Source organism: Rhea americana, unplaced genomic scaffold, assembly GCF_003343005.1.
Source record: "Rhea americana isolate MKP2758 unplaced genomic scaffold, rheAme1 scaffold_98, whole genome shotgun sequence".
Taxonomy (NCBI): Eukaryota; Metazoa; Chordata; class Aves; order Rheiformes; family Rheidae; genus Rhea; species Rhea americana.
This window is the reverse complement of record NW_028187177.1, coordinates 393526-410710: the sequence shown is the minus strand read 5'-3', so window position 1 is coordinate 410710 and position 17185 is coordinate 393526. Positions and strand designations below refer to the sequence as shown.

General features: G+C 40.2%; 1 protein-coding gene across 1 annotated transcript in view; it reads right to left on the bottom strand.

Moving 5' to 3' along the window:
* The window catches only part of FGF13 (fibroblast growth factor 13), a 252795-nt gene that overhangs the window by 107614 nt on the left and 127996 nt on the right, over window positions 1-17185 (bottom strand). Inside the window, exon 2 of the mRNA XM_085325521.1 lies at window positions 11726-11893. Within this exon, the coding sequence (XP_085181647.1) occupies window positions 11726-11893 (168 nt within the window). The remainder of the gene's footprint in view (window positions 1-11725; window positions 11894-17185) is intronic.

Below are 17185 nucleotides of genomic sequence, written 5' to 3'. Positions count from 1 at the left end.
ATGTTTTAAAAAGTCTGTTATTATGACCAAAACTATCAAGCGGCAAAGGAATTTTCAGCAGCCTTTGGAAAATCTAGTCTGTCCTTCCTGTTTAGTCTTTCCTGATTCTGTAGCCCTTGAAATATCTTAGGAAAACTATATTTGTGTTTCTTATTTTATTTCATTTCTATTCAGGAAAGTCTACATACAACTGAATTTTAGAGACTATATAATCCATCAGAGTAGCAATTGTATATCMTAAGAATATGTTCAACTCCAGCAAGAAAGATGATTTTATCTCAGATGCCCTAAAGTTTGAAATAATTTTCTTGCGAGCACTATATTTTTTTTCTGTTCAGAACCAGCGTGACACTGACTATATGTTTCATTGCATCTACTAATGCACTAAATGAAAAGAAAAAAGCTAATTTCCTAAACATGCTCCTCTTTTCAGAGCAAATACTAGCAAKATTTCTCACCATCTTTACATTTATATAATTTCATATTCAAACGATCTGAGAAACAACTAACTTGTATTTGGCAGCTCAAGTCCCATTTGAATTTTTGCTTACTATGGTTTTATAGCTTCTTGAATCTAAACTTACCATAAAAAGCTAGCCATAYGAACTCTACGTGGTTAACGCTGATAGCTTATCATAAGAAAGGAATGCACCAGGTATGTGAAGCTTAAACATTTTCCTACTAAAAATATTTGAGAGACACCAGCTATGTTTGATGTCAGCGTTGCCACCTGCCTGAAACAAGAGAGCAGTTATACTCACCAGAGGATAACTCAACTAAAGAGTAAGTCTAAATCTTCACCTACCAACTCAAACAAGCTGGACTTGCACAGGAAGAGAAACAGGAATAGGCACYGATTAGGCACAAGAGCACAACTGAAACGAACTGCTTTTAACGACTCTTGCAATTAAGTGCCATAATATTTAGCATCACCTTTTGCAGAAATGAAAAACTGTGACCACTCAGAGAAAAGCCAGTTTTAGAAAAGGGACTGGTAGTCATCACATAAGTGTTWTATGTTTGCCTTTTCAAAAAAGCAAAAGCTTGCAGTGACTAACATCACTGCAGTCTCAGATTCTTGTCCTACAGATGGTCCTCACAACTGCCTTTCTGCAGTCCCATCTGTCATTACAACATTGAAGTCATGGTCTGTAAAGCTTCCAAACTGATAGTTTCCATAGGGACAGGGAGGAGGTACCAGTAAAAACATCCCTAYTCCTGAAGTCACTGTTTCACTGTCTACTAGCATTAAACCAACTCTCCATACTTTGAGAAGTCTCAGAGCACTTTATTTTATATATTTTCAATAGATGCTAAYTACTAATTTTCTCTATGGAGTAAGTTCTGCTGATTTGGAGGTATAGATACTTCTTCACCCTCTACAGTAAGCATCTTGGCTTGATTCTCTAAGCACGTGAGGACCCTAGGGTCAGATAAGCATCTTACTTTCTCACAAAGGTTGAAAGGAACAAAGCTGAGGACTGAAACGTGCCTTTTCTACAAGTTCTGGTGAAAGAAATGGAAAGATTTGTGTAATAGAACTGGCAGAAAAACCAAGCAAAGGAGGTGGTTAGGCTACTACTATGTAAGAAATTACTTAGAATTTATTCAGACCCCAAATCTCAGAGCAGTTAAAGAGAAAGCTGGATTGGGCTACTTCAATTGTGTTCTGTATGGGACTCCAGTCAAATAACCAAGATGCTTAAGTCTCTAATATTACATCCATTTACCACACTACACATCAGGGCTCTTTTGACTTCTCTGTGTCAAGGACTCCACAAACCCARTTAAGATCTGGCTTAATGATGCTGGCACAGGTCTGAACACCAGCCACTAGATTTTTGTACTGCTGTCCGAGCTGTTTGATCCCTATTGYCATTTCTCGTATTTCTATACAGCTGCACCAATAACAATCTTTCTAGGGGGACGCTTGTGTAATAAGGAAACATCAACATTTATGGTATCAGAAAACTGTGTAGCCCTTCTTTAATCCCCTTTTTAAATTAATATGCAAAAAGTCAATTGGTGCCCTGGAAAACCCTTAGCAGCCCATGCCCATGAGCATCCAAGATGTCTGAGAAAAGTTTTCCTGGTTGCCAACAGACCATCTTTTGCTTTAGAGTAACAGTTCAAGGAACATCATATCACTTCAAGATGTACATCTGTGTGCTGGATACACCTCTAAAGGTCAGAGCCTTTACAGGCTTATGTCCCTTGTACTCCTCAGGGTTTAAACCAACCTTGTCTGTAATCTCAGTCTTCCAGAAAAAAGAAAAAAGYTTGTCTGCCTCAGTGTTTTCAAACACATGGTAGAATAAAACACACACATTGAGATCAATATCCAGCAGTCATCRTTTGAACTGAAGTTCAGTCTTCATGAACACTGTCACATGTTAATATACCTTTCTGTCCCGGAGGACAAAAGCAACTTAAAAGAAAGTATGTAATTGTTTCACAAAAGCAAAGAATTTGTATATGGCAGAAAAACTTTGTAGATAAATGCCAGCAGGCAAAAAACTGAATTTAAAATAGCTTGAGCACTGATTTTTCCCCCAAATAGTCAGATACTATTAGAAGATCATTTAATAATTTTACACCACTGGTCTTGAAAAAATTCCAGACTTTTCTTATCCTTGGATCTGTTATGCTCACTGAGGTCTGGGGTCTTCAGCTTTGCAGGCATTTGAAAGGGAAAGAAAAAACAGGAACAAAGTAATGCTGCCAATACTGCCTCTGAATTCATAAAAGAACATTAATCCACATTACTGCACAGSTTGCCCCTAGAAGACTCCTCACATATTTGACACAGGTGTGCATTACTGTGCAGGTATTTGTCAGCTTTCCTCTGAAGAGTCCACAGCTCTGATAGAACAGCATCCAAAACAAGGAGAAGCCTAAGAGGAAAGCGTTAGGTTGAGGGAACACATGGAGACCAGACTGAATTTGAGACAAGCACGTTTCCAAGAGGCCAGACTTCCACAAAGAAGACAAGGCCAAAGGCCTCTCAGCAGGCCTCAAAGCTGGCCAGGCAGGGAGATGAGATCGCATATAATCCTTACCAGTTAATAAATGTGCTTAAACTAAGCATATGAACTAAGGTCTTTTCTCTCTCCTTTTGGAAATCTATAGGTTCTTCTTTATATCCTTTTTACATCTGCTAAGCTTTTCCTCTTATGGTCACCCTTTGAAGTGGACCTTCAGTTCCTCAACTGCAATGAGTCTGCAAGGTGATAGCTTACATATTAATAAAGCCTGATCATCTTTTCAAGATAATTTTAGAGGTAAGGAGTCTTAAAATTCTCTGATAACCTCTAGCATTTGTTACAGCTTCACAGTTCCACATTCAGAGATACCAGATGCTGAAGGCCAAGAGTGCTGATGGAAGGAAGAGCAGAAGTCTGAGTTAGGTATGGGCTGAGCTGACCCTGGAACTAGAAAATGTGGAGTTGCTGCAACAAAACAATGCTATAGACTCAATTATCCTCAAGACACCTAACACAAYTGCACAGTGCTGCACTGGACCATGGAGTTGTCAGGTGGTAACTAAGGGATGTCTGCAGCATGCTGTGCTGCACTGTGTAGGCATGCTTAAATGCTTTTGTAAGTGATTGTCTTGGGAAATGAAACAACTTTCCAGTGACTGCTAAGAAGTTTGACTACACCTTGTTTGCAGAGCTGTCCTAACCTAGAACAGCATGAAAAAGTGGTGTGCTTTCAACCCAAAGGCCATTTTTTAAATACTACGGATGTCACCATGGATAAAGGGTTGTGCAATAATTATGATGGACCATGTAGTTGAATAAAGTACAAAGAAGAATCTTCATTATTAATAAAGAACTGCTTCTTATTTAAAATGAGGGCAGAYTGAGGAGGAAAATCTGATGCTTTCTCAGGAGAATCATGGAATAAAAAAGTAGCAAGTCAAAGATCTCCTTCCATACAAAGAGCACACTGATGCTCTCAAGAGTCCTTTGAAAGATAAGAAAAGCACATCAATGTGATGTGCTTTTGASCAATCATTTGGTCAAAATGTCCTACTTCAGACTTGCTAAGTGCCAGATAAAAACTTCATTATGAATATTTATTCTGAGATGAAAGCAAAAGAGCAAAAGGTATAGATAACAGATTTGCCTCTAAAAGCACACAAGTAGACAAGAGTACTCTTTAACCTGCCAGAGACTGTTCACTCATGAAGCCAGATTCAGCTTAGGTAGGCGGGTAGGGATAACCAGGCAAGTCTATTAGTTAAAAGGAATTAGTAAAGCAAATCAACAGGATGCAGGAGTCATAGCTATATATAACACAGCGATCTTCAAGCCTCTCAAGAGCTAAGTAAACACAGTTTACTAAAAAAAAAAAAAAAAAACAACAACAACTAAAAACCTAAAAAAAAAAGCCCTCATCTCTATGAGGTGGAACATTCAGGTAAATTCAGGGACAAAAAGATTTGCAAGCTGTTTGAAACACTGCACTCAGCAAATTTTCTTCAAAACCTTGAATGCCTGCCTTATTGTATATTTTACAGTCTTTGAGGTACCTGCTGATAGAAATGCTTTATCAAACAGTGAGATGCTTCAAACTTGTGATTTAAAATGGCAAGCAACATTTGGGAGTTGGATTAGATGACCTCCAGAGGTCCCTTCCAACCTTACTGATTCTACGATTACTCTTAAATTGCATCCAGCCACCTTGGAAAGAGATGATTTCTAGAAGGCATTTGCATATCCAGCTGTGTGCTGCCAAGTATAGAGCCAAGTATTCAGTGAAAAGTAAATAAAGCCCATAAAATGAAAGAAGCAGCAGAGCATAACACTGTGCAAGGCAGAGCCAAAATAGGAGACTAACAGCCTTTTCTGGTCACCACTTCATTATCCACTAATTCTGGCTATTCCTATCCCTTCTTCTCTGTCCCTCACCATGCAATTCCCTTAGCCCTTCTGCCAGGCATGCCATTGGTCTGCCCTAGTGCCAAGCCACTTCTTAAATCACATAGCAAGAAAAGAAARGTTTTGCTGGTGCAGCTTGCTGAGGCAGAGACAGCATCTATGCGCAAGTGCGTGGCAGGARGCAAGGAGGAGGAAGGGTAGAAGGCAGCTGGCAGTTCAGCTGGCACAAGATGCCATGGAGCCACTGCTRAAGAACTCAGATTCTAAGTTTAAAACTATGGCTATGTTTTAACTATGTTAAATGTATTTAACTATGTTAAATTCCCAGCTCTACTTACTGTATTTCTTCATGGCTAGGAGTAAATCACTTAAGGCCTCAAATCTTCAACAGACAGACATCTAAGTACCAAAAAATCAGCTGATTCAATAGGAGAAGCTATTGATAYAAATGCTAATGAGAAACCCAAAGAGTTCTGAGGATCATGTCCTTTACTACTGTCCTTATAATGGGAAAAGTTAAATTCTCCTATTTCACAAGAGTGCTGTGAGGACAAGTACACTCAGTCATGCATGGTTGTGGCAATAAGGACCACAAACTCCCATGGGAGTCACAAGAGAAGAAATCAAATTTGAACTCTACAAGTGAGTTCTGATCTCATTTACAGACAAGTAAATATTGAGTAAATCCTGGATTTTGGTGGCATTACTCTGGATTTGCACTGATTGAGCCTGAACCCGAGCCCGGCCCAGACTGCATTCAGGTAAGCTTATTAAATGCATCCCATCCCCTTTGACTCTGCTGGGAGCATTCACATGTTCAAAGTTAATCATRTGCTTAAAAGCTTTGGAGGATCAGGGCAAGAGGGCTCAGCCACTTACAGGACTGAGCTGTTCTGCTTTGTGTACTAAGCATTTCAAGAGAATAGGAGTGCAGTTGTCACCTCTGCTTCTTAATGCCACAAGAGAGAAGGTTATCATTTAATCAGTCCTGTCAAAGTCAGCTCCTCTTTGGGGGGAAAAGCCATTACAACTGTGGCAGCTTCAGACCTTTGGCTTTTGTGGTCTATGTTACTCCCTATTAGATTATTTTTCACTAGCAGATATGGCTCCACAGTCCCAGCATCTCCATGTGCATTCGCRTGACAAGATTTTAAGCTTATTTTCATTCWATGTTAGACAAGGCAGAGACATTGMTCGTTRCTGCTTCTTGGCAGTGCCAGGACCCAGGAGAAGGGGAGGCAGGAYGAGCCTCACGTTCTCCACAGGACAACCACGAGGTGTAGGAAAAAGCAGAACCGAGAGCAAGGTTTTTGCTGACTGCTGATTTGTTGAGGGAAAGGGCGACGGCCAGAGCACTAAAGGTGGCAGAGGCAATGGCAGCCTGCCTGCCCTCCCTCCCTGGGCTAAAGGGCTCCAGGTCAGACAGCTTAGCTGCAGCAGAAAGAGGTTAACTGCTCCCGTCAGCGAGAGCCTTGGCAAATGTGATGCCAGGTCTTCACTTTTCACCTGAACTCAAAGTAGAAGAGATGATAAAAATYGTCAGAAAAGATTACTTAATCTGATTAATTACTATCAGGGGACCACAACCCTAATCAGTTTCTAAACAGGATTATGCACCTTAGTAGGAGCCCTCATTCAACAATCGAGCAAGATCCTTTCAGGCATCTGCTCAGCAGCATTAAATCAGAGTTTGAAAACACCCACAGCGCAGAGGCCAAATCTCCTCACTAACATCTCACTGCCAACTGCACCAGGTCTGGGCACCTTAGGCGTGATCAACACTAGAGTCTGTATCCATGCTTCAGAGTTCTGGCTCCTCTCTCTTACTCCCCACAAGAACGCAAAGTCTTTTACATCTCTGAACAACATATAAAGTTAAAACCCTCTCATAGTTCTCTGTGGTTTCAAACACAGGTGTCTACCCAAGAAAGGAAGATTCTCCTCCCCTTACTTATTCTTCTCCAAAATGCAGAAATGCACATACATTAATTTAATTGAGGGAGCTAATAGTACTGATTTGGCCTAGAACAAAAGCATRTAATTAGGGTGCCAAGCAACAGTACTAGTAGTGGTGACATGAGGCTTGGAGCACCAAAGGGACACTCAACATGACAACATAAAGGCTCTGAATTTCTGCTGGTGACAAAACTGTGTGCACATGGAGGGGGTGGAAGAGCCAGCCTCCCACAAAGCATGCTCAAACATCATACCTTTTCCTCCCTGCAAGAGGGAGGAGGGTTGCTCTGCCAGTCAAGCCCATTACCAGGGACGGAGATAACAAACCACTGTCAAAGGCAGCCACAAAGCTGCTTGTTTCACATTAGCATCCTTAACATTTTCTATCTAATCAGATTTCCTGTTGGTTGGGGAAAGCTGCCTTTCTTCATTACCAGCTGCTATCCCCAGATTTCCCTCTCCCCATCCCCAAAACAGATTTTTGCCATGCTTGTCTGCTTTCCTGTGTAAAAAGGTTACATATGCCTGGAGGGAGACTAAATGTTACCAAAAAAAAGGCAAAAGCCCCATGTGAAAACAGAACTGTGGGCAAGAGGCCAGGACTCTTGATTATGTGACTGTGACTAACCAACAGATGTTTTTAAAAAAACATCCCTCATTATATTCTCCCCTCTAGATGCAATAATACAACTCAAATTAGTTTTCCAGGAGCAGGCTTCTTTTTATGTAACCATGTTTTATACAGATAGCAGCTTATATTTAAACTATTTAAGAGARCAAATAGCTGCAAAATGTACTTCAGATGGCCCTTCTCCTGCCAGCAGTATATTCCTGGCTGGATAGAAGCAACAAAACTGCCCTGCATTTTGCTACTACTTGGATGTAATTGTAAACACTGCATAATGCCCACAGGATCTAGCACCCAGGTAAGAATGTCAGGTCCTCTTGTTTTACTGCATTTGGGAGATCCATGACATTGTAAACTGCGAAATGACTTCGAAAATACAAAGCTAAAACAACGCAGAATAAAGCAGCACTTCATCTTTTAACTTAGCCCAAAGTTWCCCAGATCATTAGGAAAGGCAGCTTCTTATCTGAGCTGCAAACCAGACTGACAGAGGTCACCCCACTGGCACTGGGCCGCCAGGGAAATACACACATTTTGAGAAGATATTATTGTGATTTCCCATTGCCCCTCTCCTTCCTTCCACATCTATCACTTGAAAAACCTGTTTCTGCTAAAGTTACTGGACTAAAGACCTTTTATATCCTCCAGCTCAATCTCAAATATACCAGCTTTAGACCTGTTCTGCAAAGGCATAAAGGTGTTTTTGAGGCACATGTGCTGTGAAAAGTGATGACATTGCAAGCAGGCAACTTGTGTGTCAAGAAAAGAATAAGAAACCAAGACAGGTTAATTTAGGAAACAAGGACCAATTGTCTTCTCTTGCTTTTGGAAATAGGTCTGAGACAAGAGAAATGAGTCTGATGGGCCAACGTGTCATATGCAGCACTTGTTTCAGATATTACAGTGGTTTGGTATTTAAATATTTCAGTAAAGAGTGGAGCATCCTCCAAACACAAAGGAAGTCAGGAAAATCTTTTCCAAATCTTAAAAAGAGCTTTCAGAGAAGAAGGGAGGTGAAACAGCATGGGCAGCTATTTAGATAATGCTGCAGATGTGTGAAAGGTATATAGGGCAGCCAGCTAGGACTACTRGCCTCAGAGAAGAAGGTACATAAAAGGCTGCATGTGTTTTGTGGGACAGATTTTCAGCAAGCAACACAGTATTTCCTGATTCTTCTACCCAACAGGATTCAAGACCACCGCTGAAACTATCTGCATTCATGACGCTGTCGATTTAATATCTTTTGTAGAACCAAATGTATTTGAGAGTACTGTAAGAGGCAGAATGATACCAAGAGAGTCAGTGCTTACCTASAGCTGCCCCATACCTGGCATCATAATACAGGTGCAGAGGAGTCAATTCCAGAAGTGACAAACAAGATGGCCTAAGCATTAACCCTGTATGAAAGTATGGTCAAAAAGCACACAGCAGAAATTCATCCGAGTATTTCATTTAGCTGACAAAGAGATGCTAATTTAGAGACATTCACAGTTTACTAGGTGTTCCCATGTCAGTTTTCATCCGGTGAAAAAAGTGCATCTTCATACTTTGAGTCTTTCAAGGCTGAAGCATTTCATATATAATCTTCACTATGACATTCTACTTGGAGAGGTTTCCTGATAGCTACTGAGCTGCCATATTTTTCCAGTCCCTTCAAAAATGTGTAAATTACATTATGGTAACAGGTTTGACTTCCATTTTCTCTCATCTTTGCAGCACAGCTGAGCATTAACTGCTAGGTTCACAGTCGAAGGTATTCAGCTGGGGTTTATTTCAGTTGTTCCATTGACCTCAATGGAGTGTTCTTGTGTTTGCACTGAAAGTACAGTTCAGATCATTTCATACTCAAGTTTTTCAGCTTTGCACCAACAAACCAGAGAATGACATGCACCAGCCTTCCAGTGAGTCTAACACTGTTGCCAGCCAATTCAGACCGCAAAGACAGATCAGTGTGGCCCTAGGCAGTTTGAGTAGCAAGAGGCACTAAAAGGACACCTGAGCAAACATCTTCCCTTTCATGCTAGATGCAGTTTCTTTCACAGAAACACATGTAGAAACCATGCAACAATAAAAATTCTACTGAGATGATACTTCTACAAATTCTCACTGACTCAGGTGGTTGTGGGATGAGTCAGTGTGGCCATGGCTTCTTGTGCCTTGCCTAGTAATGCAGAACCCCTGAAGGAGAGGAGGAGGGATTGAGGGTGAGGAGAGGAAGACCCATTCATCTTCGTATACTGCAATAGAAAATGAAGCTTTCCTCTTAGAACTAAACATTTTCAGTAAGAATGATTAACAATACCATATGCCACAGAGGAAGGAGAAACACAGCTGTTACCAGAGACAGATAGCGTGCAGATTTATAGTGAATCTAAGAACAGCAACTTTGAGCTCTCAGGCAACAACACAATAGAACTGATGCTCTCCAGGTCTTTGTTTAGAGCCTACATCTTGAAAGYATCCCCTGGCAGATTCTCAGTTCCTCATTGCTGAACCATACCATGTGCCCAGGAGACTTACCCCTTGGAGATAAAAGGCCCAGTACAACTCCACTTCCCACGTGTTCTCTTCTGGAGCATGCCAGTGTATAAAATTTATTCACTGAAAATGACCATAGCTACGAGCTAGTCACCGCCAGGGATCCAGTTCTCTAGATAAACTACATTGAAATGACCATCCACTTTTAGAGTTTCATGTGAGCACAAATAAATTGTGAAATACACCGTGTGGGTCAGCAGGGCTCAGACCTATGCAATGCCAAGTACTCTGCTACTCCATGGCTCATGTGAAACCTTCATTTCCCAAAAGAGCATCATTGCTGAATGGCAAGCACCTCTAAAAGCTCAACTGTAACTTCTTTCTAGAGGAGAGACACACAGTTCTGTGTTCTTAACTTAGTAACAACACAAACCCTGAGAAAATGATGAGAAAAYTCATTATATTTGTAATCCAGAAGAGTGCCATGGGATTCATCTTTCCTTCATGTTTGAGTTCAGAATCAAAATTCCTATCAAGTCAGCCATRGAAATGAGAGTAGAATTAGATTTCCTGTTTCCAAAACAGTTTTAAAATTTAGGTACATAATCACTGTAACAAAATCCTTCCCCCACTCCAGGGTTTATATCAGCCTATRTATTTCTGAGCAAGATTAGAAAGGAATGCCATTTCAGTAAGCTACTTTTTGCATGAACATTCCTTGTGCTGCTTTTGGGAGATGTATATCTTTTATTTAAAATTTGGGGTARTAGAAGAAATTGAGCAAAATAGTTTGGACTAATAATGACAGCTTAGCATCTGGCGCCCATCATTACATACAGAATAATACAAGTGATGTGTGAGGGAGGGCTCCAACCTGATTTGCTTTGCCATTCCCACAAATTCAGTTGTGGCAGAATCCCAGCCCTGAATATTTCATCTTAAAAATACATCTACCAGTAGTAACATTATTTGTCTTGGTAGATACTGAAGCTTATGTAAAAAGTGTTAGGCTTACCATGTGGAATATGAGGCAGTAATGCAAAACACATATGGAACAAGAGAAAATATTAAAAAAGGATTAAAAATGGCTTCATCTCATGTATACGAGACCAATTAGTTTCAGATACAGATAACTCAATAGTTTCAGATTGGTAAACACAGCATTAAAACAATCCATACCTTTGCTTTATCTGAAAAGGAAAACAGTTCTACTTATTTCTTCTGCTCTGCATGCATTTCATTTTCTAAAATGCAACTGTGCGTGCATTACGTACAAACTTTACCCTGCTTCGCTGCGGTACAGCTGCCACGAGCATTCGCTAGCGCTATGCAGAAGCCTTATGGAGTGAAGGGTGCTGAGGACAAGCCGAACCTGAGTCTAAGTGCCATTATTTTCAGCAGAGTGCAACTTCAGAAACATTACCAGAAAGAACCGACTTGGAACTGATGTTGTTTAAAGTAGCAAGCAACTTTCAGCAGCCCAAAAAAATGGCAGTGTGTAATGATGAGAGCTGAAACAAACTTTATTTAAGAAAAAGCAGCGTCATTTTACTTCTCATCTAGAATGATAYTGTACATGGCTTATATTACAGTGTCCCCCGATAGCTGAACTGGACACCAACAGGCAAGCAAAAGGGGACATGGAGTGCATCACGCTTCCTGCACCAGTTGCGCTACGCTGACACAGGCTGGAAAACACACAGCACACTCTAGGGACATACATGGAAAAATAAAAATAATAAAAACAAACAGAACATGGATCCATAGCGCCACAAACCTTCCGGCTCTGTGTTCTCTTTGAGGTGCACTTGCTTCAGTGGGCAGCAGAAGATTTCGTGACACTTAGCACGAAAAGGGGACTCTTTTTTCTTTAATTCCGCAGATTGGATCGAATCTTGCCGTAACATAATGTACTCCTGTGTGCCAGGGGGAGCGTCATCCATAACTGTGGTCACCACATAACAAAATGAACTCAAGTTAGAGCTTAAGAAAAGCAATCTAGAGAACTAAATCAACTACATAATGTTAGTGGGAGAAGGGAAGAGAGAGAGGAAGGGGAGAAACATTTTAGAAAGGAAAATAAAATTAAACATGTTAAAAGCATCTTAGTGATGGAGGCAGAGAGGTGGGGAAAATATTTACGTTTATAAACAATGCTTCCCGTAAACATTAACGGTTTATACTGTTTCATGCAGTTTCCATAAACAGTAATACTGTGCTSCAGAAAGCAGCAATAAGGTTCCCTCCTATCTTTGCTGTATTTTCCTGTTACACCTAGATTTATTCTGCATGCAGATTCAGAAAAACAAGCAAACAAAGCATGCTGTTACTGCCCAGCCATAGGCAATCTCTAATGTCAGAGCATAATCATTCCATATCTCCAGGTAATGCAACATCCGTGTGTCTATTCCCCAAAGGAAAAAAAAAAAAAAAAAAAAGCCTTTATCAGGATATTTAATTATACACTGTTCCTCTGAGCAAGGATGATAATCCAATGACATTTGACTTGATCATCACTTCCAATGGGTAGAAGACTAGATGTACAAAGGGAGTGCACATTAATCCTTTTGATAGTTTCCTTGTAAAACAGCAAGTCATTTTTTAAAGTTGATCTTATAAATCAATATCGCTATTAATAATATAGATGATATGCAGTCTGAAATGTTTTCTGAATGGAGTCAGATTATTAAATGATAAAAAGATAAAATATATAGCATATAGAAAGCTCCAGCTATCTTAGAAGTATTCCATTAGCAGAAAGAATTGAAACACTTTTCCACTACCTAAAAAACGAAGCCTTAATAACGTAGATAGCGAGATTCTTCAACTTAGCTTTTAGGCACAGATCATCTTTCAAAACCAAAGTTATATAACCACTACCAGTAATTCATAACTGAACGCATAGATATAAAAACACAGCCAAAACCAGACTGAGTCTACAAYCCTTTAATAAAAAAATACACATACAAAGATTAGCAAAGCAAAATCCAAAAGATCAGAAAAGAAACCATTGACATGCTAGTCTTAAAATAAATAAATAAATAAATAAAACACAACCCACAGCTGCATCAGCAGTATTCAAACTTACACAATTCTAGAAGTCTTGGCAGAGAAGTCGAACAATTTAACCGTTTCCTAAATATCTATCAACAATTAAAAACTACCATGCAGATTTAAACAAGAATCCTCTCAGCCAAAGATATGATACTCTTGCCTCCCCATCCATTTGCTCTTTTTCATCTCCTATCAAGAATAGTAAAAGTCACATCTAGGAGATAATTAACTGGTTCAACCTGATAGTTGTTCTTTCCACAGTGAGCAATTACCTTCTTTGAAGTCATTAATCTGTAGGAAACATTTTGCACCTTAGCTGTTGTTGCTTCATTAGACTAGACACAGCATCAGTAAGGCACACTAATAATCCAGATAAAGTGTCATTAAAAGTGATGCATAAACTAATAGGAAAACACAGTGGTTCAAAAATGAACACTAGGTCACTGAAGCACAAGGTCTGGATTGCGAGATAACTGCTCCCTTAACAATACTAGTTTTACTTAGGCTTGTTTGAAAAGTACATGTGTTCATGACAGCCCTGAGACTGCAGGGCAATCACCAGGAGCAATCACTAAGAAAAGTCATTAYCCAAAAAAGAGCCAAAGACCAATGAGCCCTGATGGGTCACTCCTCCAAAATGACATCATGCAGGAGTTGCTACRGGAGTAGTATGTGCAAAGTCCCCAGTAAACCAAAAGTAAACCAACTACAGGGACCTGACATCAGCGGTGCAGGAACCCTCTGGCATGTCCCTCTGACATTTAAAAGGGTGAAGAATAATGTGCATTGAGAAATGTGAATAGCCAGCAGAGGAGTGAAATGCACAGCTACCTTCCAACAGCAAGCCAGGGGATACACAACAGAGCATACCTTGCTATCAAAAACAGCCTCAGGCAAGAGGTATGTTCCTGGCCTGATCCTCAGAGGCAGATCACTTCTCCAGAAGGGAAGCAATAGCTAGAGGAGATTTATCTGGTCCTTTATCAGTCAYCTGCACTCCCATATCATCACACATTTATTTAAATGCCAACAAGCCACAAGCAAAGTTACACCTTCAGTAAATGAACAACATGCCAAAACTAAACAAAAAAACATCAGCTTAACTGAATCAAGGGCAGAAGGTGTAAACAAGTCTTGGTTTTGAGAAACATCATAGCATTAGCATCTGGAGCAAATCCTACGAATCACAGTTCTAATTAAGCCTTAATGCTGGAACAATGCATCGATGACATAATTGATGATGTTGTTCTGAAGGGAACAGCTAAAGCCTTTTCTTAACGTGAACAGCCTCAAGGAAGAATGAGAATTTATTACAAAACTAGGAACATCTTCTAACTCCAATGCCACCTTTTCTCTGCTGTGACAACAGCCAGACAGCCTCATGGAGCCACTGAAATGACAGTGGCATGATCTCGGTTGTGTCCAAGGAACCTATCCACAAGATTCAAAACCACAGAATCTAATATAAAAAAACTTTCAAAACCTGATGTCCACTTCTAGTAACTAAAAATAATCATTGTACAACCATGAAAAGATCATTATTGAAAGTCTTCTGTGAATAAGCACTTTGGAAACAGGGAAATCTCTTCTCTCACCAAAAATTCCAAATGATTTTGCTAACAGAATAAAAAAAAACACTAATGAAATATGCCAAAGCAGGAAGGAACAGGTAAGTTTTAGGTAAGTAACGTCAAAATCCAAAGCAGTATTTACACCATGCAACATGGGGCAGACAACACCTGAGACACAAGGATAACACTCCTTTTACACTACAGTTCCTTCTATTAGGGACTTTGTGCTAATTACAGGACCTCAGATATGCTTACAGGCTGCTGTATGCTGCACAGATACATGAGCTCGCTTTAGATCAGCTAATTCAGGCAGTAATCACAAGACAGCATCAAGCTCGACAAGGGCAGCAGAAGACATGMGAGAAACCTGGCAGATGCTCAGCTTTGCTCCATTACATGGGCACTGTTCTCAAAAGCAGCCAGAAGAGACTTTGTTGAGGCACRTCTACATCGCCTTGGCCACCTTCCTGAAGCCTGATGTGCAGTCATTTTGCTAGCCTACACCGTCCAGCTCGGCCTCAGTTATGATTCAGCAGCCACTCACTCTGATGTACTCTCCATCTTCAYTGGCAAAATGTTTCATTTATTTATGCTTCCCAAGAGTAAAACGGGGAGAAGACTTGTGTCTTGAACACAGGTAATATATTAAAGAATTTACACATCGTCAGTTGGAAGATGATAAAGAAATACTTCATGGCTTAAAAAAAAATGCAGGGCAATTTATAAGAATTGGTCAAGAGGCAGAAAATGCAGCAACTGTGGCTAAAAAAGTGCATATATAAAAAGCATTTTCTCAGCAGTTGGCATAAATAGCTGCAGTAACTATTAGTTTCCTACATCAAAAGATTCAACTTGATAAGTATCACTCTATTGCATATTCTCTGCCTTTAAAATAACCACAACAATTAAAACTTACTGACAAGTCAGTATGAAAAAAATTTCCTTCTTCCTGTATGTCTTATCAAGACAAAAGAAAATTGTTTTTAAAATGACTACCATCATGTTTTACAAGGTAAATTCAAACATGTTCATATTATATAAATGCATCAGCTAAACACTCCACTGGTTTGTGTCTTATGTCTGACTTCATTTCAGCCTCATCTAGAATTGCCARAAACTATAACATCAACCCTGTCCATAGGGCTTGGCTCTGGCTGCAACCAAGTAATTCTTGATATAATTCGGAGTCTAATAAAGCTGTAAGGAAGCATCTTTCTCCCAGCAGCTACAAACTTAAAATATGTTCTGTCTTATTTTTCCTGAGCTACTGGTTTTACACAGCAAGACTTCAGCTCYGTGAGCTAGAGCCTGTGGCAACCAGAGGGCAAATATATGTCTTAATATTGAGGCAAAAGAAATCCACATTGCCGTTACTGCTGCTGTTCTCCGTATGACACAATGACATCAACGTTTGCTACTTCTATGGATCTGTTTTGACACTTCTCTCCTTGAATGACCCAAAATGTGAGTTTCCCTCCGTCTTCTCTGCGTTCCCTTCCTTTTGTTTGTCTGCTTGTTTTCACACGCAGTGAGGACCAGAATATTTGCAATAAATCACTTTCCTGTCAGCGCGGTGAAGTAAAACAGCAATGCCTGTTCTACACCTCCATCATCTGCCTCCTTCGCCCATAAAATGGGAAGAAAGGTCAGGAATGCAGTGACCCAGGCCTCTGAGGCTTTTTAGGGCTGTTTCTTCTCTTTTAGAGGAAATRCCAGGATATCAAATTGCTTTCAGCTCCTCACTGGGACAAACCTAAATAYACTGCCTTCAGAATAACTTGCTTCAAGTGAGAGCCTGCAGGACAGGGAATAGGGGGGAAGGCAGGTATTTTTGGTAATAACATTTGTCCTGCTGCAGCAGCTAATACAAAACTCAGGTATACATGCAATAAGTACTCCCTCTGCTTTTCATTACTGCTTTGCTTTTCCCCTAATTTATTCCAGCTGAAGATATGATGTCTGTTTACTATTTGGACAACATGATGAACTCATTTGGGTACTTCAAGGCACACAAATACTTATAAGCTAATTAAAAAAAAAAGTTATTCTAGAGCTGTCATATAGACAAATCCTCTTAAAGGCACCACAGTCCATCCGTRCCCAAGCTTCTGAGCCCAGCTTTGCCAACAGCCACGTGAAGGATTCTCACCAAGCAGCCTTGGCACTTCAGTGTCACAAGGCAGAAACCTTGCTCTCAYCTGCCGTCTGCACACTTGCAACTTTGAGGTTCGGCTGGCTCCAATTTGCTCTTTTGCAGTGACGACAGATGTTACAGGATATGCAAGAAGCCTTAGCCTCTAGCTCTTACCCTCAACAAGCTGTCTCTGAGGTCCCTCCTTTCCCTACCACCAAAATCAGGCACTGTACTAGCAATACAGTAACTCCAACCAAAGTTAAAAAATAAAACAGAAAATACCTTGTGGAARTCCTAATTTTCACTTAGAGTTTCTTTATATTACATTTCAAAATTAAAACTCCACCTAAACTGAACTTGCTCTACATCTGGAGGCTGCTGCTGGACCACGACAGATGCCAGCTACAACCTCCTCACTCTGCACACTGAGCCTCAGACCTTGGACTTCTGGTCTCAAACTAAAAGTTTCCTCTCTGGC